The sequence below is a fragment of the Hesperophylax consimilis genome, chromosome 2, assembly GCF_061612785.1.
Source record: "Hesperophylax consimilis isolate HC1 chromosome 2, BYU_Hcon_1.0, whole genome shotgun sequence".
NCBI classification, from domain to species: Eukaryota; Metazoa; Arthropoda; class Insecta; order Trichoptera; family Limnephilidae; genus Hesperophylax; species Hesperophylax consimilis.
Window position 1 is genome coordinate 4341951 of NC_142837.1, and position 27502 is coordinate 4369452.

At 32.7% G+C, this 27502-nt stretch overlaps 1 protein-coding gene across 1 annotated transcript in view; it reads left to right on the forward strand.

Moving 5' to 3' along the window:
- LOC149425629 (junctional adhesion molecule B-like) overlaps positions 1 to 27502 on the forward strand; it is a 237142-nt gene that overhangs the window by 157067 nt on the left and 52573 nt on the right. The window contains exon 3 of the mRNA XM_089644341.1: positions 22098 to 22237. Within this exon, the coding sequence (XP_089500467.1) occupies positions 22098 to 22237 (140 nt within the window). The remainder of the gene's footprint in view (positions 1 to 22097; positions 22238 to 27502) is intronic.

Below are 27502 nucleotides of genomic sequence, written 5' to 3' on the forward strand. Positions count from 1 at the left end.
AGAGGAATCCCATCCCTTTGGAAGAGATGACTGACCACACCATGATACTGGTAGGGTGTTTGATCGTCTCTACAAGGCAGTCCGGATGAAATTTCTCTCCTGGGCGTCGTCGGACGAACGATGATTTGTCCAACAAAATTTGGAATAGTTTTGAACTCGTCAGAGAAGCACACCTAAAAAAGGCCATAATCAGACTAATGGAATTTTTGAAAGCTTGAAAAGCACAAAAAATGTTAATTACCATATTCAAGGTCTCTATAGTCATGTTTTGTTGTGCGTTGGCCCATTCCAGTAGTTTTTTTTTCCTTTTTTAGCTGGCCGATGACCAATGAGGTTCTCCTCAACCAATCTCCTCTGAACTCTCCTTTGGGAGACTTTGATATCTTCTTTGTTGATCATCAAGGTCAGACGAGCCACACTGTTTTTGCGGTTTTGGAGACAGAAGTCTTTGATTTTGCGGTCAGTACGAGGGTAGTGATTCGTTTTCTGCCACATTTCCAACTGTGATCCAATTCAAGGGGCAGGTTTTGATTGATTTTCTAATTTATCCTGTTAACCACAGACTTTAAAATACCTGTATTGGCTGCTATTTCCCTTTGAAAATGTTGATTGTTTAACAATAGTGTCTTCACTTCCGGAAATTTTCTTGGGGACGTGTCTGAAGACCTAGCCATACTGAAAAAACAGAACATTGGACTCAATATGGAAAAACTATTCACTGAAATAAGATATGAAAAAAAAAAATTAAAAAATCAATAGATAATTAATAATTACTTACATTTTTGTACAGCTTAACTGTTAAAACTCGTTAATATAATAATTATGTTTATTTATTTACCAGAACTTCAATCACGCATTTTCACAAAAATGCTGGCCTCGTGGAAAAACCTTAAATTTTCGAGGGATGTGGCACATTGTGAGTGTTGCCACTTCTTAAAAGTGTCAGTGGTGATACCAGCAACAAAAATAACGAATGAATGGCCATCATATCCAAGTTATTTAGAAGTAGAGACAACTTAAACATAAAAAATCAGGAAATATTTTGTTTATTTTTTTGTGTGCCAAGACCGAGTTGTTTGACGATCCGTCCCCTCTGCCTACCTCTGTGGAGAAACGTGGTGACAGTTAGTTAGTAGTTTTGTGAATGAGGCAAGAAGTGTGTGCAAAGACCGAGTTGTTTGACGATCCGTCCCCTCTGCCTACCTCTGTGGAGAAACGTGGTGACAGTTAGTTAGTAGTTTTGTGAATGAGGCAAGAAGTGTGTGCCAAGACCGAGTTGTTTGACGATCCGTCCCCTCTGCCTACCTCTGTGGAGAAACGTGGTGACAGTTAGTTAGTAGTTTTGCTGTCCTCACTTTAAATTCCTCACACAGTGGTGTTTAGATGTAAAAATAGATTTATGATTAAAAATCAAACGATGTAGTATTATTACATACACGTAAGTCTTAAGATAGATATTTGAAATATTAATTAGTTCCTAAACGATCAAATTAAAAGTGTAATAGAAGCAAAATATATTAAAGTCATTTAAAATATGTGGAATAACAAAATGAACACGATTTAAAAAAATGAGGTTGGCAGAATTTTTTTTAATGGTCTATATTAACGAAAATACATCTATAGTAATGAAAACGTATGTTAATGTACAACCTTTAAAAGGGACACGTGTGTAAACCTTCAATCTTTTAAAAAGTACATCAAATCTTGGCTAAAAAACACTGAACTAGATATTTTTTTCTTATAAGTTTTAGCAAAGCCATCTGTAACATTTATATCCATGTAGAGATTATTTTTTATTATTTCACATACATAAAAAACAGCGGATATATTTTATTGTTTGTAATGCTTTGTCTGCTAATTCACTTTTTAAGATGTCTTCTTTAAAAACTAGTATTTACCTTATTTTTTGTGTTTTTATAAAACTTTTGCATATTTCATGATTTAGTTTCTTGTATTGCATCTCTACAGTAACTCTTTTAAAATTACTTAAATTTATATTTGATATTGTATCTCCACTTAAACCATATAAATAAGATAAAAATACTTATAATACCCACACTCAGGCTTTGCCTTCGTGGGATTTTTTTAATAATTATGTACATTTATTTCAATATTTTTTTTACATTTTTCAATATTTTATGTAACCATGTATGTATAAAAAAAAATTCAATAATAAATAAAAAAAAGAAAAAAAACTATTTTGAAAATGTACACGATGGTTTGAAAAATATGTTTTATACTGACCCTGTCTGAACTCGTCATAACCCGACATTAAGGACGGGTTGTTTCGGAGAATTTGAACAATTCATCAAATTTCAACGTTCATTTTCGGGTTCTGTGAAAGTCCTATTCAAGTTCTGTTACTATATCATTGTAGGCTAGTTGCTTGACAAAACTGAAAAAAAAACAGAACTTGAAAAAATCTTTCACAGAACTTGAAAATGAACGTTGAAATTTGATGAATTGTTCAAATTCTCCGAAACAACCCGTCCTTAGAATATTGTTGTTTCGATAGCCTTCGAAGACATTATGCAACTGTTTGATAGTGATTTCGAAGTTCAAAATGTCTGCAATCAAATAAAGTACTAACAGAACTAAAAGAAGATTTGACACAAACTTATTAAAGAATTTGGGGGGGCGAGTTATGGTACCGCCGCCCCGGAAACCGTTTATTGGATAACCAGCACCTCTGCTTTATTTCAACTCAAGTGGTTCGCTACGTTTGGTGACTAAGCAGTGGTGCCCTGGTTCATAGGGTGAAGTGTTTTGATGCGCCTGCCCACTAACTGCGTGGTGGCTAGATCGGCGTGCCAGATCTGGAGAGGCTGGTTTGGGGTGACCCTTTGACTTCTCCAACTGGTCTCTCGTCCCACCTCCTGGACCCACTGATCACTAGATTTTTACCCATCCCTCATACCTTTTACCTTGCCAGAACTTCCTCTCCTTAAAAATACCCTCCACACAGCATCTCTACAGATGACGTAGGCCCCACGCGAAATTATTTTTCTCAGGACCTCCTATCCTACACCTTAATTTCCTTCCCATTTCAACCTTTACCTTCCAAATGGCCTCTTAAAATTAAATTAAACAAGAATGAAACATTTGAATACGCCATAACAAAGAGGCACTTACTCCGCACTTCGGGGGTTTTCCTTCGATATTTCTACGTAGTTATAAAACTAATGATGTTCATTGTTCGGAGTTTCGTATGTTGAAAAGAATTTACGCTGAATAAAAATACAGAGTAAACCATTCCGCGAATATTTCTGTTAAACTTCGCTTCAATGATGAAGTTGAAATATTCTAACAATGGCTGTTCCTGTTTCTTTTAAAGCCAACACTGAAACCTCTTAAATAATGTTTTGTTAACATTGTACGACCACTTCAATCGATGGCTTCATTTTACCCAAAAGTATGTTTTTTACAATTATTCACTGGAAAAGGCAAGGAAATCTACGCTTTTGATTGTAGAATGGTGGATTATCCCTTGAATTTTTATAAAAAATCAACAATATAATAACACAAATATAATAGCTTGTAAAGCTTTTTTACTTATGGAAAAATAATCATTATCTAAGTGAAAAAAAGAATCTAAAAAAACAATACAAATTTTGTTTATTTTTAATCTGAAACATTGGGAATAATGCCATGATATGCTCCTGATGATCTTTAATCCCATTCCTTTAAAACAATCCTTCAAGAATATCTTATTTTTAAATGTTTTTATTATTCGTCATAATAAGTTCGTTGGTTTTGGCTACGCGATATAGTATATTATAAGGAATTATCGCGATAGGAAGAAGATCAAAGAATTAAAATTTGTATTTTTTTTTTAAATTTTATTTTATATTATAGAAACAAACAGTACATGATTTACAGAGATGAAACAATATACAGGAATAAGATGCTTTATGTTGTGTACATATGATATGTTTCCTTGTAATGTCTGCTAAGCGATATGTTTATTTCTTAATTACCAGGTGACTTGTGTAGTTTATAGGTGTGTATGTGTGACGTGTGTAATGTATGTGAGGGTGTTTGTGTATGTGTGTCTGTATGTATGCGTATTGAATACTTTAAATTATTGACTTGATGCCACGTTTGAATTTGGGTAGTGAATCCGAAAACATTTCAATGTAAGAGTTAAGACAAATAATATTTAGAGTATGAAGAGCTCGGTTAATTGTCGAATTAGATGCTGCATTTGTTTTATAATTTAGCGTGTGGAATAGCTATTGGTAATGGTAGATTCCTACCCTCGCATACATTTTCTTTCCCAGAATCTTTTCTCCTTCCTTTCCTTATAAAAACCCTCCTCGCAGCATCCACAAAGATGGCGTGTTGAGTTATCTAATAACAAGATATTCAATGGTGTTATTAAATGTCCACCCGTTCACTTCGCCTATAGCGCCTTAGTAATTTCCTCGCTTTGTACAAACTTTACTCCATTTGCCCTCAGATACAGATACTTCAAATTTCCCAACCGCCCATTTTCCTGATGACATAGAAAAATGGGATTTAAACGGGATATGTGATAGAGTGAGTTTAATGACGTAGTTGATGAAATACGTTCTTACAAGTTCATCGCTTGTACCGTTAGTTAGTACTTATGACGTCCTCCATGGTCGAGGAGTAAGTCTCTCGACTACAAATCCGGAGATCCTTCAAAGGAATTTCTCAGGGTTTATTATTAGATCTGAAGAGCCAGGTACTTTTCCATCTTGTTCTCTGCTTACTGCCTTAATAAGGTAAGGCAGTAAGTAAGGTTGCCTTAATACTTACGTTAAGGCTGCCTTATACTCTAAGTGACGGTTCCATAGTCTCACTGGCATTTGAAACAGTTGGGATTCTTTGGAGGGAAAAAAGTTTGTAGATGGGTGTATTGTGTGTTATTTTATTTTATACCTTTTCCAAAAATAGTTTTTTGATAATATTTTGAAATCTTTTCCCCAGGGACATCCTAAAAATCTTATGTATTTTCTGATATGAAGATAATATTTTAAAGATGCCTCTTGAGATTTCATACTGTTTTTGTATCCCTCCATTCAAAAAATAAAGATCGTAGTTAATCTGAAGAACTTCATCGAAAAAAGGTTTCGATAGAAACATATTTAATATAACTCTTTGTTATTTTTTACGACACTTTTACAAAGTGTCATGAAATTGAATGAAAACGTGGGTGTTTTTGGACTGCTCTCGTATTTATTTAGAGCACTTATCTTTAAAGGAATCCTTTGAGATGTCCAGACCATAATATTTTTACTAGAGACCAGATACTGAAAGATGACGTATTTTATGGGGGATGCCAAGTGAATTTACTGGTAATATATTTATATCGGTTTGGAGTTTAGGAGATAACTTTCCTCGATATATTCAAAGTTAAATGTGGTTGCATAAAGATAGCTTGCAGACCTAACACGCCGATGTAGGTAGGTACTTTTCATCTTATGAAACTTCCTGATTTGAATACGAAGTAAACCATGTCCCGTTGTATGAACCTTCTAATTTCTTTAAGATCCAAAATATAATTACTGTTGTTTCATGTTAGTTTATGCATTTAACTATTAATAACGTATTTTACCACGTTGCAAAATGATATTGTTTATGTATAAATACCAAATATACTAGTCGCAGTACGATGTCGTACGTTACTAGTTTCTTTTTCATTTTCATACTGGACGTGTGAGAAGGAAGAGTACGATCGTCAATGACATATGTGCGAGCTTTTTCTGTGACTTCTAATAATCTATTAGTGTAAATCTTCATAAATAGGCGCATAAAACATTTCATTTCAATAAGCTAAAGAGTTAGGGATTTGCACTATCGATTTTTGCCATGATCTTTAGTTGTCCTATACACATTTATTGAACTACTACGAATTAATCCGACACCAGAACGTAGTATGGCTGTTCTGCTAAATACGTTTAAGCAAAATGGAACTAGTCGCGTGCGATATTAATCGACTGTGGAAACGGAATGGCTGTGTGTTGAGTCTCTACGACACGACGCGATGCCCGCAAAGCAAAACCAACTGCATTTAATTATAAAATTATATGTTTAATAAATGACCTTTTTTCCCGAAATAATACAGAATGCCTGCTTACCTTTTTTAAAGTGGTTTTCTTTCCAAATCACTGTGAAATTGTCAGTGCCAAAGATATTAAAAGAACGAGATATGCTATGTTGGCCGCCGGACCGTAGCCGGAGTACTACCAAATTAGGGTACTTTGAACGGTATCGGGACGTGTACGCACAGAAATCTGTTCTATGTATTAGTGCGGATACCTTAGCGCAAGTGAAGGTGTGCAGTAGTATTGGTGAACAAAACCGGCGACACTCGGCAAAACAATTCCACTCAGTACGAACTGCGCATTGCACATCTCGTTATTCTAATATCTTTGGTCAGAGCGATGGAGTAACCGTTACGGCAACAACAAATGAGTAGATATTGAAACATTCTACGATACGATTGTACCACCGCTTCTTGTTTCTTTTAGATTCTCTTGAATCTTCTTGGCTCGCCTTAGCTCTTTTTGCATTTTGCCGCACCTTCTAGCCCCTTCTTTTCTCATCTTGCATATTCCTACATTCTACCGCCCCCTTTTGTCTCTCCTAATCTCTTGGCTTTTCTCGGCTCAACTTTGCTCTTTTTGGCTCTTTTTATCTCTTGTATTTTCTCGCCCCTTTTTGCTCCTCTTGTTTCTTCTCTGCTCTTCTTGAATCTTCTTACTTCTTACAAATTCTTGTCTCTTCTAATTTTCTTGGCTTTTCATCCCTCTTGTTGCATTATGTTGACACTTCTAGGCTAGTGTTGTCTAGTTTTGTATATTCTTGGGTCTTCTTGCATCTTCTTACATCTTTTTGCATCTTCTCGTCCCTTTTTGACTCATCCTATCTCTTTCTGACTTTTCTAGTATTCCTGAAATACAGAAATAAAATGAAATGAAAAACATTACCAAAAAATTAAACTATCTTATAAAGACACAAGTTTCTTAAATGAACAAAAGACACTCCGCTGAAATTTAGTGAATAAAAACTGAAGTGAAATACATAAATAAATTAAAAAATAACCTTACAAAGAAATTAAAATATCTTATCTAAACACAAATTCTATTTGCGAACTAAGGACACTCCACTTAAATGTAATGAATAAAAATCATATGAAAACGTGGAATACACAAATAATCTTAACCAAAATGTAAGTAGTAAATAATATTACTGTAGTTCTAGAAAATAATATGTAAAGATGTAAAATTTTGTAACTAAATAAAATATACATAAAAAAATTTTTTATACATATATATATTTAAACAAAGGTAAGTATATGGGATCTTATCTTGTGAGTATCTCATTGATGTCGTTCCTTTGTCAAATCCTTTGTATGGAGAAACACGATGTGATATAATAAACTTTTACCATTTAAAAATCTAATACCCAATACGTCCTAAGATAAATACTAGCAAGATTTCGTACTAAATGTTTTTAAATTTACACTGTATACTGAAGTATAATATAGTAAATATTTATAACTGAACTTGTTGAAAGAGGGCATTAAGATAAAATGCAAGAGAGCCTTCGCATATAAATGGAAAAACCTCCATTTTGTCGGTTTCTAAGTGTTCAATATTCACAAGTGAAAATACCACCTCTGGAGTCAGACTAACAACAGAAGAATAGTATGCTTTACTCCGAAAAAAGAATCCTATTATTTCAAATCAATAAGATTTTTGAAAAACTTAACTAAGTCATGACATTCCGACATATATTTCACTTTAAGGACTGGCCTTAGTATCAATTTTCAAGAATTCTTAGGGAAATGCGCCACTTGGGGAAAAGTGATACGGTTGCCAATTCGAGCTTTATTGACGTGGAACGAAAAAGACTTACATAGAATTCAAATTTCCAGTATGTCAGCGAATGACTGTCGAAAAATAAATCCAATCATGTGAAGACAAAGAATTGAACGGATTTATGAGAAACTTTTTATGGAAATATGCGGAAAAGTAGAATATTTAAATAAAAGAAATATTATTGCACAACCTTCTCGAAACAACACGTGCTAAGGGAAAAAACTCAGATCAAAGGTCAGTTATATCCTCGATAGTAGATTTGATATTGTCAGTGATTTTGATATGAATATAAAAAAACACACAATTTCAATAATTTGAAGACCTTTTCTAAAATTTGCCGAAAATTAGAATCTATAATACAAAAAGAAAATATATTTGCATAATAAACACATGTACAAGTGGTCAGGTTTTCACTAACTTCGGGAGGTGATTCTACAATAATTTTACACGAAGAATTATGGACACATTTTTACCTATAAACTTTGCTTCACTGTATAATTAAAGCAGAGTTTATAGGTAAAAAGTAAAAAAAAGATAAATAACTAAACAAAATGAAACAAACACTTAGTTTTAAACCACTTTATTTTGAGGTATATTCGTCGACCGGTTTCGATTGGACTCAATCTTCTTCAGAACAATAAATAACTATTCTTGAAATTGTATTTTATGTATAACCACTTGAGCGATTGGTGGTTTATATTGTATTTTATTACGAGGAATATTAATAATATTATTTTGAGGAATGGTATTATTTAAACACCATTAATATTGAAACTTCTTCTTCTTACTGCGGCTTAAAGACAATGAATTCACCTAAGTAGATTTTGCCGTTTATCCCATATTTTTAGGTTCTTTAGATTTGGCAAATTACAACAAGCGATTGACAAAACGTTTTGGAAAACTTGCCATATTATGCCATAACTCGCTGGAGTGGATAAAAAAAATATTTTCCAATGTATTTATTTGTAACTGTTGCCTCCCTCTCTCTTATCAACTATCAATTACCATATCTTTCAAATATTTCTCTTCTCTCTAGTATGTTCTTTTGTGGTATAAAGTTTTTATTCTCCGCCTGTCTTTCTACCTTTATATATATATAATCCATTACGGTTTTATTAAAAAAACGTGGTGAAAATTTTATTCAATTGATAAACGACTTTGTATGTGAAAACCTTACTAACTGAAACGTTAAATACAAACTGACTTAAAATACAAGTTCATGAATAGAAAAATAAGATATGTACATTTATAATCCAGCCAAAGGTGATTCTAGTCTGTAAACTTAAAATAATAATAATTTCTTATAGAATATATAAAGTTTTTCATTTAATCTTAAATACCTTATAGTTTTCTTCGTTCTAAAGATGTCGTAAAAACTAATACCACAAACATTTTTGATCAAAACGTCGCAAAATTTCAGGGAAATCTTAATTCAAAAATCACAGCCGTTTTATTTAAATAGTTTGCATAGAAAAATTCATATTTTTGCTCACATTCTATCTCGTGAACAAGACAAAAAATATGAACTTGCTCTTAATTTCCAGGAAACAACAATAAAAACGTCTATTTTTTCAATAAATGGTTACCAAGACGTGAAGTAGGCATTCATTCAAAAAAAAAAATTTTTGAAAAATTAATTAAGTATAGTTAAAAACATGCAATTATTATATATTTTTTTGACTAAAACTTGCGAAAAATAACTAAATAAATATTATGAATTATACGAACTTATTAGTAAATTCACAATTTTATGGACAAAAATACGATTTATGAGTATATTACAGAAGAGATTAAAAAAAACTGTCCCTCTCAATTGCAAAACACGTCTCAGCTGAAAAAATAGATACAAATGGGCGTGCGTGAATTCAGATGCAAAATGCGATGTTGCCGGATTTCAAAATATAGTAGAAATATTTAAATTTTAATTTTAAACATGCACCTCAAAAATAGACTTTATAAGGAATACGAGCAATATATTCAAAACTTCAGTTTTATTATTTTTTTATCCTGCATAAAAGGGAAACGAGATTATTGACATAAGATAATCGCAGATCAATCTGGCTAAAACAAGCATTTTACCATTGTTATGTTTAGCAATAACCGAGAAAGCTTACGGTGGTTTATGAGATAAGCCTAGCCAGGAAGTTATCGAGTATCAACTGACTTAAGCTTTTATAAAATATTATTTGTTATCTATAAAGTAATAGCAGTGTTTAATATTTCCCTGCGGCGGAATGATGAATTTTTAATTTTCAAAAGGTAATGTTCAAGAGCGGAATGAGGACAAAACATTTTGATTGTTCAAAATATCAAAGGTTAAGTGATTCCGGTTGGAATACTTTATTTCTGAAATAATTTCTGAAAATAATCTTCATGCTAAAAACTTCAGATCTATTAGTCAACCGTTTTGTTGTTAAACGTTTTCTGGCGGGTTTTTTTCTTCGAATAAATTTGACAAGTAGCCTACAATACTTTATTATTTGTTTCGCATTTATATTTTAAATATTATAATTAACAGGGACCTTGTAATCACTAGGAGCTCGAATTTTTAATAACGTTAGAGGAAAATAAATATGTTTCTGAAGCAAAGGTTGCAAGTTTTATATTTTAAAATAATTAAAACCTTCGACTTTTTCAAAACAATATGAAAAGGCGACATTATCGTATACATATGAATTTATGTTTTTGTTTGTATTTTACAATATTACACAGACAAATATGGTATTTTTATTTTTCGCTTCAGTTACTATTTTTTTGAATGTTTAATATTATAATCACAGCTTTTCTCTCTTGATCTGCCACCTTTCGCCGCTATGGGAGGGATAGATCATTCGTCCGTCACTCCTGATCCCTAGATTCTTACCCACCCCTCATATTTTTTTCTTTCCCATAACTTTCTCTCCTTCATTTCTCTAAAAAGACTCTCCATACAGCATCCCCAAAGATAATTTAAAAAAATACTATTTTCTGCTATTACTCTGTCCGTAACTCCGGTTCAATGAACTTTAGAACTTTTTGTTCGAATTTATGTTTCATTTTTATAATTTTTTGTAGAAAAAAAATTTTTTTAGAGAGTAAATTATAATAATTTACAATATTATAATACATTGGAACAATTTAAAATATTTTTCACTTTTTTATTTATTTACCGTTCCGGTTTCAGCATATCCTGGCTTATATCTTAATTTCAGTCTGGTACAACTCGTCCTCAGATTTATCTTAAATACACAAATCGATAAAACCTTTCTAAATATGCTAAACCAAACAATTGGAAAACCAAATAGTGAACTCATCAATAATTCAGATTTCAGAAACCTTTCATTATACGTAAACCCTACAATATATAAAATCAGGACATAACAACAGTTATTAAAGTAAATTAAGTAATTGTTTACCACCTTACGTATAAATATATCTTAGTTTAAGGGAAAATTATTGTTTAAGACTTAAGATGACTGTAATAGGCTGAAACCGGGAGAAACGGTCAATTAACGAAATTTGAAAAATTATAAAGAAATGAGTGGAAAAAAGATTTAACTTGTTTCAATTAATCATAATTGAACCATTGAATTCCACTACGAATCGACCACGAGTCAGTAACAAAAATTGAAATATTAATTTTAATTATCATAATTAGAGCTGATTTGTGAAGAATTCAGAAAGTTCATGTATTACGGGTTTTCAGTCTTATAATAATATAAATAAAGTAAAAATATGTATTAGATCAATGACTAAATAAAATATTCGATGTAGGTACAAATATTTAATTGTTTTTCTTAGATAACTTGAGTCGTCAAAAATACAGATTGGTTGGAAAATATTTATAATCCATAAAGATTTTTACATTTGTCAATAAAACCTCTGCCGAGTACGGTGAACCCTTTTAAATTTATCTCAAAACAACCCACAAAGTGATAAACAGAAAAATACACACCATTATTTTGCGCCTGCGAAATTGGCACACGTCCAAAACGATTATGAAACCTCATAAGTCGGGCAAAATATTCTGGACTTGATCCTGTGATGATGTGTAGTTTGGTTTAACTAGATGAGAGATGTTGTAGCCTTAGGGTTGCAAAGACAAACTGAACTCCGCTAATGCTCTTAACTTTTCTGAAAGCGCTTTCATTCCTGGCATTCAGTATTCAGGAGGTGTACTTAATTAAAACTTCATACGAAGGGTCAAATCCACACCTTCCCACTTTCAGGGGTCTTGGCCCACTTCCCAGGTAGGTACCGGTACGTACGCAGAAGCAGACTGATGGATGGGATCCTCCCGAAATTGCTCGTGTTTCAAATTTATTCTCTGTTTACTTTTCATTTAAACTTCATCCTAGTGAAGCCCAGAACACATATTGGATTTATTGCACACATTGAATGAACGTCTCTCCGAATCGGTGCGCTTAACGAGATACACGTGATCATACGCGATCATCAAAACACAAATACAAATGCTAACATTGAATTTGTCAAACTCAATACAAATACGGCACAATGTCAATCAACGCCAAAGATTTGATTTAAAATAATATTTACTATCTACAAACAAGAAAACAAAGTGTCAACCAATTTTATACCCAGATTAATAAAGCGTTGATACAGGAGATAAACAAATACTGGAATTCCGTATGATAAATGTATTATTACATTGTTTCCGTTGATCGCAGATATGGATGAAAATCAAAGCCAGCATGAATATTTAATAACGCTGGAAATATTCACAACAGCCCTGCTCTAACATTATCGATGTTTTTTCGATGCCAAAACAATTTCAAAATAAAGGTTTTAAAAAGCTGAGCTATCAATAATTGAAGGTAACCCCTACGAATAAGACTGTTTTGATGTTTTTAGTGTTCAGCTAACCCGTGGGTATTCCTGGGAAAACAGGTAAACCGTAAAAGGACACACATTCTAACTGTATGAATAGTTATTAATTTTCCCGGAATGGTGTTTCTGTTAATATTTAATACTGGAAAGGGAATATTCAAGTATTTTGGCCCTCCTGTTTTGAGAAGAGCTTCTACAAATAAACGCAGGGAGCCTCATACGATGGAATAAAACATGAGCCGCTCCTAGCGCTAGATTATTTGTATAGCAAAGATAAAATACTAAACGGAAACAATTTGCATGACGTGAATAAATTCCACGTGTCGGTGAATTCACGCGGTAAATATTTTCTAGGAAGCTCTAAGATTACAGGTTACATGAATCATTCGTTATCGTCGTCATAGAGCCAAGAATGTCTGAATAACTAACAAATGCCAAGTTATTCAGAAGAGCGATTTCCACAATTTGCTTTTGGTTTAACATCTCATTTAGAATTATTGCTAGTATTAACATTAAATAATTTATGTCTTCAAAATGATCTTGTTATATATTTTTTGCTTTGCTCTTTGCCCGGGCAAGGATGTTTTTTTCTTAAAATAATGGAAAAAAAGATAGTACATACTCAAGAAAAACAATTTCAGATTTCAACCTACCGTCATAGACATAATATCTTAATTTGAATAGCTAACATATTCTAAAGCATGGTTTCAAATGTTGATAAAAAATATAGGTATAAGAGAATAATTGTAAATTGTAATTGTAGTTGTAATTTCACTATTGTGTTTTGTTATTTGTCCAAAGAAATGTCAATTTCTCAAAAACATTTTCTTTTCAAACTTTCATTCGACATGTACGCAGCATAATAGACGAATGAGAAAATTGAGAAAAGACGAATAAGGAAGTCCAAATAAACACGATGATTTTATTTTCGAAAAAATTATCTTCACTGAACCATTAAAACGACCACCATCTTGGAATCGGAAAGTACAAACAAATTTACAGCAGACGAAATGCCAAACAATCGATTTCAAACAGGACTTCCCTGCGCTCCGTCAACAAAGTTACTTATAATATCATTACATATTGTTCCTATATAAATATTAGTAGTAGTTCTGTTTCTAGTTTTCTTTAATTTAATACCTAGATCAAAACTAACATTTCCTCTAAAATCAAAAGATTTATAAGTAGGTAATTAAATACTTACCAATTTTTTTTATTTTAAATCAGGATTCATATAATTATTTGTCCAAAGAAATATCAATATACCAATTCCAATTTTTTTTCAAACATTATTTGGGGCAGGTAGTTATTATAAGAGATATTTTATAAAAGGCAAATAAGAAATTCCTAATAAACACAATGATTTATTTTTATAAAAAAAAACCTTTACTGAACCATTAAAACGGCCACCATACTGAAACGGAATCGGAACGTACACACAAATTAACAGACAGACGAAATGCAAAACGATCGACTTAAAACAGGTCTTCGCTACCCTACGCTCCGCCATAAGCCATTATAAGATACAATTATTTGGGTTAGCTGGAAGAAATAGGATGTAATCTATAAGTTATACCCTTTGTACCTACTCTTTTTGTGCAATAAATATTTTTTTTATTTTTGAATTTAAAACTTAACTACCAATGACACTTCAATATCTACAGATGAACCTAATAAATGAATTTCGAGTTCAAAAAGTTGTATGAAAGGCGAAATTTTGTTTATTTTTAGTATATATTTATTATACTTGAGTTATCACACAAATGAATGAAGGATGAAAATATAACGCAGAAAATACGAATTTTAATATTTTTAATGTTAATATTATTATATTCAAAGCATAGAGGTATTATATTTAATCCTCTTGGCCACCGCTGAATATGTCCCTCTCAGTGTGACCCTTACTACTCCTTCCCTTCGCCATTCGATTTCTTCAGTTATGTCGATTACTTTTCTATACTGGGGAGGGCAAGGCACGGATCTGAAAAGATTGGAAAAGTTTGAGCCCTGCAAACATAAATAGATAGACGGTGGATAAAAATACAAAAATATGGACTTACTCATTCTTTTAAATGATACGAAAAAATGAAAATATTGGAAAAAAGCTTTGCCAATAATATTTAATCGTAGAATATGTAGTCGTTTCAGTACTAGAACAGTACAGTGGGGAGTTTTGCTCAACAAAAAGTCAAGTATAAGCTATATTTATACATGTTGGTTGGTACTCTCACGAAAAAAATCGACCTTGGGGCCAAGAATGCTGCGCGATCCGTCATCTTGGATTGATGGCGCTAAAAGTTGGTTTTTTGAAAATAATTCCTCTATCGTTGGTCTACAATAAATATCCCTATGACAATTAAAAAAAACTAATTTCAGTATTTTATGTTAGGTGTATGGATGATCTTGTTAACAATGTGGAGATCTGAAGAAGTCTTTCATGGAAAATAATAGAAATGGATAAGGTTAACAAAGTGACGAAAGTGTTTATGAGACAACGTTAGGGTCTAAATCAGTGATACTCAACCTTTTTCTTCTGCGGGCCACATTCATATGTTTGTAAAGCTACGCGGGCCGCAACACTATACTGGTCAGTGTTGCCAACGGTGTGAGCTTGATTCCCCCTTTTATTATTCGAAATTTCGAAATCCATGGGGGGGGGTTGTTGGAGAATTTCCGTTAAACAATAATTCCCCACAAAAAAAATCAAAATGAGTGCTCCCCACAAAATCGCCTTCGTTGGTAGTAACACTGGTAAGCATTTATCTTTGGAACTGTCAAAAATTTATGTGTTGCCACGAGCAAAATTATTTGTGCGCATTAAAAATTCAAATCGCATTCTGTCAAATTTTTTAAACGTTCTGTTTTTCAGAGATAGATCTAGCGTGTGAAGTAGCAACACTCTTATACCATATTATATTATATAGATAGTACCTATATTATACTTATACTATCCTCTTCGGGTTTCAATGTCTGTACGTCAAAGTCGCAATTAATCTCAAATTAACGTGATATAGAATGCAAGATTTTGTAAAAATGTATTGAGGGCCGCACAAAATAGCTCGGCGGGCCGCAGGTTGAGTATGACTGGTCTAAATGAAGCAAGAAGTGTGTGCCAAAACAGAGTTGGGTTTTTTATATCCTCTCTGCCTACCACTGCAAACGGCATAGTGATCATAAGTCTACTAGGGTACTAGGGTATAGACATATAATCGTTACTTAGTACGACAGCGACATAGAAAAGGAAAACAGTGGAAAAGTTCGCTACCGAAAACTTACGAATGACGATGCACGTTAACATGCGTTTAAGACCTATCACCGAGTAAAAAAATGGTATGGAATCCAAAAAATATCCAGAATACGTTGCGTGGAAACTTGGCACCAATGGGCTTGCTCTAGTTACAACATTTGTCAGGCTAGATTGAAGTGTTCCATTGTGTGTTGGTTCTGTGATTGTCAATCATGTCAAAATGCATCAGAGATTCGCATCGATATCGAGGACGCAGATGAAGAGATTTTGTCAAAGGAAGCCGATATTCTCGAGAGCACAGATAATGAGTTAACACATGACATTTAGAACAAGGGCTTTATCTATATGCTATAGGTATATCAATAACTATGAAAAGAAGCAATAATGTAATTCACGTACGAGCCGAACCCTACGTGGCTCATGACTCACTTTTTTTTTCTTATTAAAATATTAAAATTTTTATATTCTTGTCGTTAAAATTTCCATCTCTCATTCAAGATGGCAGTTGGGCTCATAATAACAACATCATGTAAAAATCGCTTCTACTTGACCTTTCGCAAGGCAAACGTCCATTTTGTCCCCAATGACTAGACTAATTATGCCACACTAGTTTAGACACAGACACATCGAGGAACTTTATTTCAACAAAGCATTTATTACATTGAATTGTGTATATTAAACCTCAATTAGGCACGTGCATGTGTGAATGAACAAATCCAATTATTTTTAAATAGTTACATAGTTATCTACGACTTAAAACAATAAATCAATCATTTTACGAAAAAAATAATATAAATTATTCAAGTGTTTTGGAATTTTAATTAAAATTTGTTTGTTATATTTTCTTCTAATCTTATTTCTTCGGTAATTCGTCAAATATCTCTTCATCGTTCCGGACATCAAAAACTTTTGACTCTGCGTATTTTACTAATGGGGAGTCTTGTGCTGTAGGATTTCTCTTAGAAATTCACTAAGCAAGAAAAAATAACCACGTTCCTGAAATAAGCAGAACAAAAATCGTTGATTAATAAAATAATATAGTATTTTTGCGGTACGTTCTAGAGTGGAAAATACTTTTCATGTGAAACACAACCTTTCAGAAGTGATACGTTGCTTGGTTTGGTGACCAGATCTGTGTAGCCAAATACTTCTAGTAGAAATGAGGCAAAAAATAACAATTACAAATTCAAGAAAAAAAATTTTTTTGATTTTAGTAGTATATACCATTTACTACATTTTTGACAAAAAAAATTAAATTTCAACATACACAAAATAACACTAACAGACCAGTTAAACAAGCGTACAAAGAAAACATAAAAACTCCGACAGTAAATTCAAGCTTTGGACAAAGACACTACCAATACCATGCAATAAAAGCTTTCAACAGTTTAAAACTTGAAATTAAAATTGAGGAAAATAAAAATAAATTCACACACAAAATTACAAAATGGATTAAAGAACAAAAAAGACAATATTACCAAAATTTCATAGCATAAAATAAAAATAAAACCTACACGTAACACACAAAACCAATATAAACACTCATCACTCACAAAATCACAAGATTATTTTCAATGTACTATTTTTTAAATTTTAAATATATTATTATGTATGATTTTAAATGTATAATTTTTCTCATTGAATGTATTATGTAGTTTATATTTCATAATATAAAATTAAGGCCTCAGCACGGGCAAGCCACCCAGTGAGGCCTACATTACTGGAAAACTTGAATTGTAAAAAATATTGTACCTAATAATAAATAAATAAAATACCTAGGTACATACCTACATGTTTTCAGATAGGACCCACCTAACCTTACCTAATATAAGATCTACAAATTACGTGATCTAACAATAAATAAATATTTGAATTATTAAGTCAACTTACCAGTAGATACTTGAAAAATAATAAGTTCTCAAGACGTAATGTAATAAGAAATATTAAAAACAGAATAATATTACATTGTTTTCTCTGGTGAAATGTGAATATAAGAGAAGATTTTATTTGTTTGTTTCTTTCAAGGAAATATAAGTATGATATAATCCCGAGACTAGAATATTATTTTCGGGAAGGTTTCCTATTACATCGCCTGTTTTCTATTATGTTCCTGTCACTTGAATCATTAACTATGAGCACAGTGAGTATTGCTTAGTCATTCTTTGGCAAGTTTATTCGAGAAAATAATCACATTTCTAGCTACCAAGCAATTTATTAAGCCTAGTGAAATATTATAGGTTATAATTTTGTTAATTAGTTTTGCAAACCAGCAACCCGCTGTTTGCCATAGCCAAAAAACAAAAATATTATAACTTTATTCGGATGATTAATTTAATTCCAGAAGAACAAGATACATCTTTTTTTTTCCCTCCAGCGATTGAGGTTCATACTCGTATATGACCGGGAATCTATATTTTATAAAAGACACGGAAATAGGTAATTTTTTGACATTAGAAAGAAAAATAATAATTTTTTCCTCTTTGTCTCAAATATTTATTCTGGAATCCATTAATAAAATCCTAAAAATAGCCAAAATAATTAATTCGTACATATATCGCGCTGCTATCCTAACAATCGAATTAACTTTAAACATTTTTTCTCGTTTTTATATTTTATGAAAAAGATAAAAGTGAAGCTAACCGTTTTCTTAAAAATTTCCCAAACAAAAATAATGTGTTTTCTAAATGTCGGGTTTTTAAAATTTTTCTATGATTGGAGTAAAAATTCAAGTAAAAATACGGTTAGTGTTTTTGACAAAATTTTTCTCGTTTGATTTTAATTTTTTTTTATTTTTATATAGTAATGTTTATTTTAAATGCATAAACTGGATAAATAATTTTATTAAGTTTCTAACACCGCTTTTTTTTACTGAAATTTAGGGAATAAGGTGTATATAGGGCATTTTAAATTCACAGAAAACATTGCAAACTGAACAAATGTGATGAAAGTACTGAAGGGAAAAATATAAAATAAGGTAAACTTATCGTTTTCACGACCGTTCAATAAACTTATTTTGAAACAATGTAGATAATCTCTTTCATCATTTAAGACTTCAAATTTTCATACAAATATTTTTTCCCTTTCTTATCAAACTGGCACTGCGAGAAATCTCTAGGAGAAAAATGTGGATAAATTTGTGACTCTTTTTTATTTATTTTGGGGTATTTTCAATCTATGCCGTGCTGCGCTTCCTCTTCTTTAGCCACCGTTTCGGACAGTGTTACAGTGTCCATCATCAGGGCAGATGTTTAGGTTGTGGTGAAGTGTGTGTTTATGTATGTATAAATGATCTTAAGTTCGGTATTTCAGCATATATATATAACTCAGCATACATACATAATAGTTTTCGGCTATTAGTTTAAGTCAAAGATATTAGAAGAACGAGATATGCTATGTTGGCCGCCGGATCGTAGCCGGAGTACTACCTAATTAGGGTACTTTGAACGGTATCGGGACGTGTACGCACAGAAATCTGTTCTATGTATTAGTGCGGATACCTTAGCGCAAGCGAAGGTGTGCAGTAGTATTGGTGAACAAAACCGGCGACACTCGGCAAAACAATTCCACTCAGTACGAACTGCGCATAGCACATCTCGTTCTTCTAATATCTTTGGTTTAAGTATAACCATCAAGTACCTAGAACTATTAAGCTTAGCCCCCTTGTCTCTGTTAATATTAACGGGGTTTTTAAAAGTTTTTCTTTTTTACGTGTACATATATGAATTCGTGTAATACGGAGGGTCTGTCAAAGGTTTAGATTCCATAACCTGGGTCCATTATCTATGTTATAGTAATACATACCCACGGAAGTATTTCAAATTATTATCTGATGAGCAAAACAACGTTTTCTAAAAGTGTATCCATCATAGAAAATTTATGGGTATCTACCATCTACGTACTAGTTCTTTAGGAAATCGTGAGTTCTTCGGATAACTTCCCGCTATTATTGATAGAACAAACCAGACCTACATTCACCCTTAGAAGATGAAATGGGCCTAGCTAAATCTTAGAGCCTCCGTGTGGAGTTAACTCTAAACGAATAAACTAGTAGTTTTATAAGAACAGTATACATGATTGTTGAATGTTGATTATTCCGACATGACAACTTATGCGCAATCTCGGCTGAATTAAAAGGCAAGCTCTTCATACACGGCTACCTACCTATCTATCTCGCCGTTTGCCCGAAGTGGTTGAAAGAGAGGATGGACCGCTCGGTCAACTTGCTTTATTCGCATTCATACTTCTTCTCGTACATAGCCCTTCTGTCATTCTAAATCTTGACTGGACCGATACAAGTATCTGATTAATTTGGCAGTGCCACTGTCTTCCCTTATCGCTCTCGTTTATATTTACCATTCAAATTTGCGTTACAAATTCTCTTGGACTAAAAAATACGAAGAAAAAGTTTTATTTATTTATAAATTTAAAACTCGCATTATTTATATCAACGGTTGATAAATACACACTGTCTAAATAACAAACTTTGCCATTCTTTATATTCAAGCTATATTTTATTTCCTTTCTTCCTTAATAAAGCCTGATTTATTTCAGGTTTTTCGTTGACACTATAAAAGACGACCTAGAAAAATCCGCACGGGAAAACTGGGAATAAACATGTTCTTTTCTACCTCAAGGCAAGCTATTGTGCACTTCTTTCTTTTGCCTTTAGGCCCGTTCTCCGTGTCCACAGAACCGTTTTCTGCCTTTTCCCACTGCTTTCCGAATTCATCGAGACATTTGTATTACTTTTATCATTGACGAAATAAAATTGTGAGAAATCCAAAAACTCTGTTTAACTACTTTCATTACTAGGGATATCTACTTTCAATACCTTATTTCAATTGATACATACGACATAAAAAGTGACTATTGTGTTTAAAGTGACCTTCTTATAGAGTATATCTTTTGTTATAGGCAACTAACTTTTTATCTTGTCTAACTGTCACTTCAATTATGCGATTAACGATTTGAAGCTTGAATTCTTTTCCATAACAAACTAATGATCTTTAACGTTCTTAAGCGTGAAACTTCGTTTCTATCGTGTATTAATGAGCTTTAACAAACGGTAATAATATGTACTTAATACAGACATTGTCAGTTTGGTTATCGGAATAAAAAGAAAATATTTTTTTTTTTTAAATAAACTACTACAATATCAAACTGCAGCTACAACAATTAACAGATCTAATGCTACGTATACATACGCGAGCTGAACTGCCGAACTGAACCTCAACTTATTGGAAAGAAACTAAGAAACCACAAATGGCGCAAAACGCCGCTTGCAATTGCTTTGTTTCTTTCCCGTAATTCGTGGCTAAGTTCGCGTTTCGGTTCGCAAATGTATACGTACCATAGCATTAATACCGTGCAGGAGATCCTGAGGGAAATATTTTTCCTCGGGGCCTATGTCACATATGGGTATGCTGTGTGGAGGGTATATATAAGTAGGAACATCATAAATTGTACACTAATACAGTAAACTCTGAAAGTGGTAAGACAATAATAGGTCATGATGGTATATACATTTACAATCTCGTTCCTTTCCTCAAAATGCAAAATCGAATAAATACATTTTTTTAAATTGTTCATTCTTACGACAAATGCATAAATATAATCTAATTTAATGTAGAATAATTGTTATGATAAGATATGATGAGAAATTATTACTGTTATATTATGTCAAAAATATTATTGTTAATTTCTAAAATCATATTTGTACACTGAGAAAAATTAGCAGGTATTTTGCTGATTTATTAAAATCAAATAAACTATTCGTACTTTCATGATATGTCGGAACACGAGTTCGTGCAGATGCGTTTATCCTGTTATTATATAATGACAAATTATTGTGAAAATAAAAAATAAAAAATTGAACACATGTCCGACAGCCATGACACAATCGTGTTTTACTGATAGTTTATTATGAAATCTGTTGATTCATCCATTAGGGGCATGCAATCCCGTTCTTGACAGGAATACGAACAATTTTAAGAGTTTTTTTATAAATTAGCAATATTTTTTATCAGTAAATATTCCTGTGTACATATGTATTGATAGTAAATAGCTATTATTTTTCTAGTTAGTTAGAAAGCAAAATATCAATATTTGCCTAACTTTTAAATATGAAAGCAATATCACGAAAGGGTTCTAAATGTTATTTTGAATTGTTTCAGTGTTATCGTGCGGAGAAGTTCCACTCTCTCGGCATGCAGTAAAGAGGTTTTCAGGGCTATATACCGGACCCTACTTCGATCCTGGGACTCCTACAAACATCACAGCGCAACTCGGAACCCACGCTTACCTTCCTTGTAAGGTAATTCTTTTGTTTTATAATTTGAACGGAGGCTGCTGAAGTAGCGCAGGGCAAGGACGCCTGAAAGTGCTTCGTCAAAACGTAATCTGTAATATTACGAATGTGTTTGACGTTGGCAGATATACAAAAAAACAATCCTCACGCATTTTCACAGAATATCCGGGGGAAAAATTTGCTAACTTCAGGGGGCTCTACATGGTAGAATGAGTAAAAAAAAATTAATTCCATACCTTTAATTTTTTATATTTAAAAAAATTGAATTGTTTCCATTGGAAAATAAATATTCTCCTATGGAAAAATAAGATTGCATTTTCGAAAAAAGGAATTTTATTTTTTTCACTTCTACCATCGTGTAGAATCATCTCACGAAGTTTGCGCACTTTGCCCCCAGACATATGAAAATAATAATTGGATAAATCGTATAGTGCCGTTTTTGAAAAATCACCACAAAATCGCTGTACAGTTTATTACGAATTGTTAGTATATATCTATTTTTATTATTTACAAACAGATACAAAAAAACAAACACAAAATATGCCTTGCTGGTCGCTTCAGATAAACACACTTTTATTAAAAAAAGACGACTTTGCACGCAGACAACACTATAGTAAAAACACTGAACATCGATTTTACGTTTGCTGTTTTACTCTACATTTCTAAAATAATATTAACATTTAGTTATTTACAATGATGCGGACTACGAAGGTGAAAATTCTCTGACTCTATGGATATGACTGTCTAAAAAAGTGAGTTTGAGTTAAGCTCCAAACTCTGACGAGTCTGTAATCATTCATAAATCATGTGGCAGTCCATTCCAGGCTTTAGGTCATCGAAAGTATTATTTGGTGTGCACTTTGCTTCGTTCAACCTTTCGATAATTAATTGGGTAATTTCCGGAATACACATTTCCGCTAGGTATGCCGGAGCCTTTGAGTTAAGTGATTTAAATGCCATCCAGAAGAGCTTGAACTGGATTCCAACAGGACATTTGAGCCAGTGAAAATTTTTGAGATGCTCTGAAATGTGGGAATATTTAGTAATAATAGTTGGGATAAATCTTGCCGCATCGTTGAAAACGAATTGAAAATTGATATCTGGGAAAACTTGCATGTATGTATTGCATTGTGATAATCTAGACGTGAAACAACATAAGAATTGACTAACAATTTAGACGTCTCTGTTGGTTGGTTTCTCTTCACTGCTTCAATTTGACTTAATTGAACAAACCCCGTGCTTACAGTTATGTTCACTTGAGTTTTAAGGTAAAAATCAGCGTCTAAATTCATACCCAGTACTGTATAGAAACATCTATATATATATACTACGCAAAACAATTAAATACTCGCTGTATTCATAAATTGTTAAAATGTTGCAACTGTATGCGTAAAAAAACTATTTTTTATTCCAAATTCCTGTAACGCATGCTACTTTCGGTCAACGAAAATTTTGGTATTTTGGGATAATACTTTGCGATATTCTTCTTGGTAGTATTAAAAATGCGAATTTATATATTTTCCAAAATAACACAATAATTTAGATCAAAAACTAATAAAACAATTGAGTGATTAATATTAAAACACTTGTAATGTGAATATACAATAAACTTGTAAAATGAGTGCCTCAACACAGGATAATGTAATCAATGTAACTACACATTTCTATACGTTACATAATACCTACTGCTTTTGTGTTATTATTTTCTATTATTCATTTTATTTACTAACCTCTTTTATAAACAAATTTACACTGTGCACACTAAAGATGTATTTTAAGATTAAGCCCACACTGACATAACGTCTAAGCTCAAAGCTGTTTGATTATTTAAAAATGGACGTAACTACAACAACCCTGTTGTACAACTAAACGGAGGAGGAAAGACCTCGTGCCGGTAGTTGTACCAAAACGAGTCGGAGAATCGACCCGTTCTCACAAGGCCAACATAAACTAATGCGAACGGGTGTTGCGCTAGCGCCAGGAAAAAAATTAGTATTGCTAATTTACTAAGCATTTCTTCAAATAATTGGCAATCCGGTTAAAAACGGGAATGCAGGCCACTTCCTGGTATACGTTTAAATAATTCGTAATAATATCGGATCACGTGTTCAAGTACCTGCGTTCGTCTTCATAATATATAATGACGAAATGCAAAAGTGATCAAGCATCTTGGCAAAACATTTTTTTAAATGTGAAACCGCAAGAGTCTCAACTGCTTCCAAACGTCTAGAGCCAGTGGGACAAAGGTAGTAGGGAGGGGAAGGAGATGAAGAAGTGGAAGGGTAAGATATGCCTGGCTATCTAGATTTGTTCACTAAACACGGCCAAAGCCATTTCAAGCAACGTTTCAATTCTTAGTGGCAGTTTTATACCATCATAAATGAAAGTATCTTCCACTCTGGAAAGTGCCGCAAAAGTACTACCCTAATTTATTTTAAATGAATGATTTGTGAAACGACACAAATTCATCCACATTAAATTTACTTGCGCACGCCGGGATTTGAACACGTGACCTTTGGAATGTTAGTCGAAAGCTTTACCCTTCGACCAATGAGGACGTCAAATCTAGATGGATGTGGAAATTATCGCAGCCGTGTCAATTTATTTGTACAGCACGTTTGGTTATTATTCATCGTAATACCATAATACCACCATAATACGGACATGTGTCTAGTGTGGTAGTCGAAAAGCACGTAAAAGACTATATTCAAATATATTGTTATGAATAAAGAAAAAATAAAAAAAGTCGCAAGCTTAAATAATCACTCACTCAATAATCAACACAGTTGACCCAGCTGAACGCGTATTGCGAACTGAAGACAGGCCAACGTGTGAATGCTGTTGGCGGGTTGGCGCCATAATCCCTCGATGTGTGCCCGAAAACCAACCATCCGGTTGACCGACCAATGTTGGCGGGTGGTCCTGTAAATGTTGGGCTAGCGCATTGACCCAATGCATTGGGCCAACGTGTTCCATATACCGCTATTATTAAATCGGGAAATATTATTTACTCTGCTCTATTTAAATAATCTGTTATTATTATTATTAAATAATAAAATATTAACAATCAGTGATGGAGATAACCCGATGAAAGTATTTTGTGGGCGTGTTCGTGTACCTGAAATTTGCTAAAAATTTTATTACAGAACGTGTGTGTTCTCTTATTATATAACTAATAAAACACAATTCATTGTGATTTTCCATTGGATAAAACTCTCAATTTTATTTATAACTCATTCGATTAAAATTGGTAAAATTACACGAATCCACTGATACCTAATGGTATAGGAGATTTTTTTGCGTCGGCCTTTATTTGTTCTGGCGTGAAAAATCTATGTGGAAAATCACCCTTTGGACGGACATAAAGGCGGGTTTACACTCGCCCACCTGAAATAGCCTATCAAACGGAAGTACCGAAATGGCGATCGTAATCGTCGTCAGAATTACGCTCGTAAAACGATATCAGCCTTATTCTGTCGAAATGGTCAGAGAAATCCATGGAGGTATGATTTCACGGGATTCACTTGTATTTAATAAGCGAAATTATTATTTATTATTTATATGGAAGGTATTATATAACAAAAGGTATTGGATGTATGATAACACTTTTTAAGGATTGTGCATTATACATGTGTTTTAACCTAAAGCTATATAAACATCGATTTAGTGTTAAATTAAACAAAAACCCCTGGATCTGGGAGGTTTTGGTTAAACCCATATACTGCAATACACACGTGAAATGTAATCCTATTGATTCTTTTGTAGTCATGAAATTTGCTGTTTTCATTAAACGTATAGATATATAAATATCTCTTCATATTTTCACTATTGACAGTTTATTCCACAAATCTGAAACATTTCATAGCATTACAGTCATTGTCAGTTCTCAATTATTTTATAAAACCGCTTTTATTATTTGTGAATCGCTCAGTAAAGGTGTTTAAATATATTTAAGCATCGTACTTTTAATGAAATTTCTCGAAATAGCGGAGCATTTTCCATCCAATCTGGTTTTAACATTTGGCTAACCCGTATTTGAACCCAGATTTGTTTTTCTTTATTTATTTATTCTGCGTTTTATTCTAATTTTAATACGGTTCGTGCGATTTTTGTATTTGGGGATTGACGAGAAATCCAATAACGAAGCGTTTGCCTTTACAACCATATATTACCTAAACCCACGTCGTGCCCCTTTCAAATTTCATTTTGTTTGGATAAGTAAAAAGCAATTAAATTTCAAATCTAATCTCTATTTGTTATTGGTAATCACAAAAAAAACATTGTAATATTGTGTGCCTAGGTAGGTATGAGTACCTATCTTAAATTTAACTTTGCTACAATACTTTATAAACGTTATCCAAATACCTGTATGATCACATTTTACTTAACATTACGCTGTAACATTTTCTACACACCATTGAACATATACATGTACCTACAACATGTATATTTAACACACTTTATACAAGTAGGTGAACACGTTTTTTAATGCTAGATATTCATACGCAAGCCGAACTGCCGAACTGAACCTTAACTTATGAGAAAGGAATAAAGCAACCGCAAATGGCGTGAAACGCGACTTGCAGTTGCTTCGTTCCTTTCCAATAATTTGCAGCTCGGTTTGCGTTTCAGTTCGCAAATGTACCATTACATATTCTACACACCATCTTACGTATACATGTGCATGTATCTACAATATCTATATTTTATACATTGCAGTAGATACATTTATACATATTTTATGGACGTCAAAATTTGGTTATTCTATAGTCTAGAGTCTAGAACGATAAAAAGTATTTTTCATCGGAGTGCTCAAATAACATTTAATGGAAAAGTAAACTAAAAATGAGATATTTAGTGAGGTAGGGTAAAATAAATGTTATTACAGTATAAAAATTACCTTTTTTAATAATGCATAATGTTCAAAACGAAAAAGTTAAGTGCGTTGCAACTTTCTACACCGGATCTGTGATTGACTTTTGTATTTGAAGTCGCATTACTCTAAGAAGGACAGGAAAAAAAGCTTAGGTATGTGAAAGAAGGTTGAAGGGTAGGCTTTAAGGCAAGTTTCTGAATTCTGTCCTTAAATTGTTAGTAGATTGCCGTGATGCCGAAAAGAAATACTATTGCATTTTTTCTCACACCTTGTTCAGATAGTCACATATATAGACTTTTAACCCAAATACGGTATGATAGATTACCTGTCTTGAAAGATAGATGGAGTACAATCGTGTATAGTTCATAGTTTAGTAATTTTTCTAGCAGCAATGG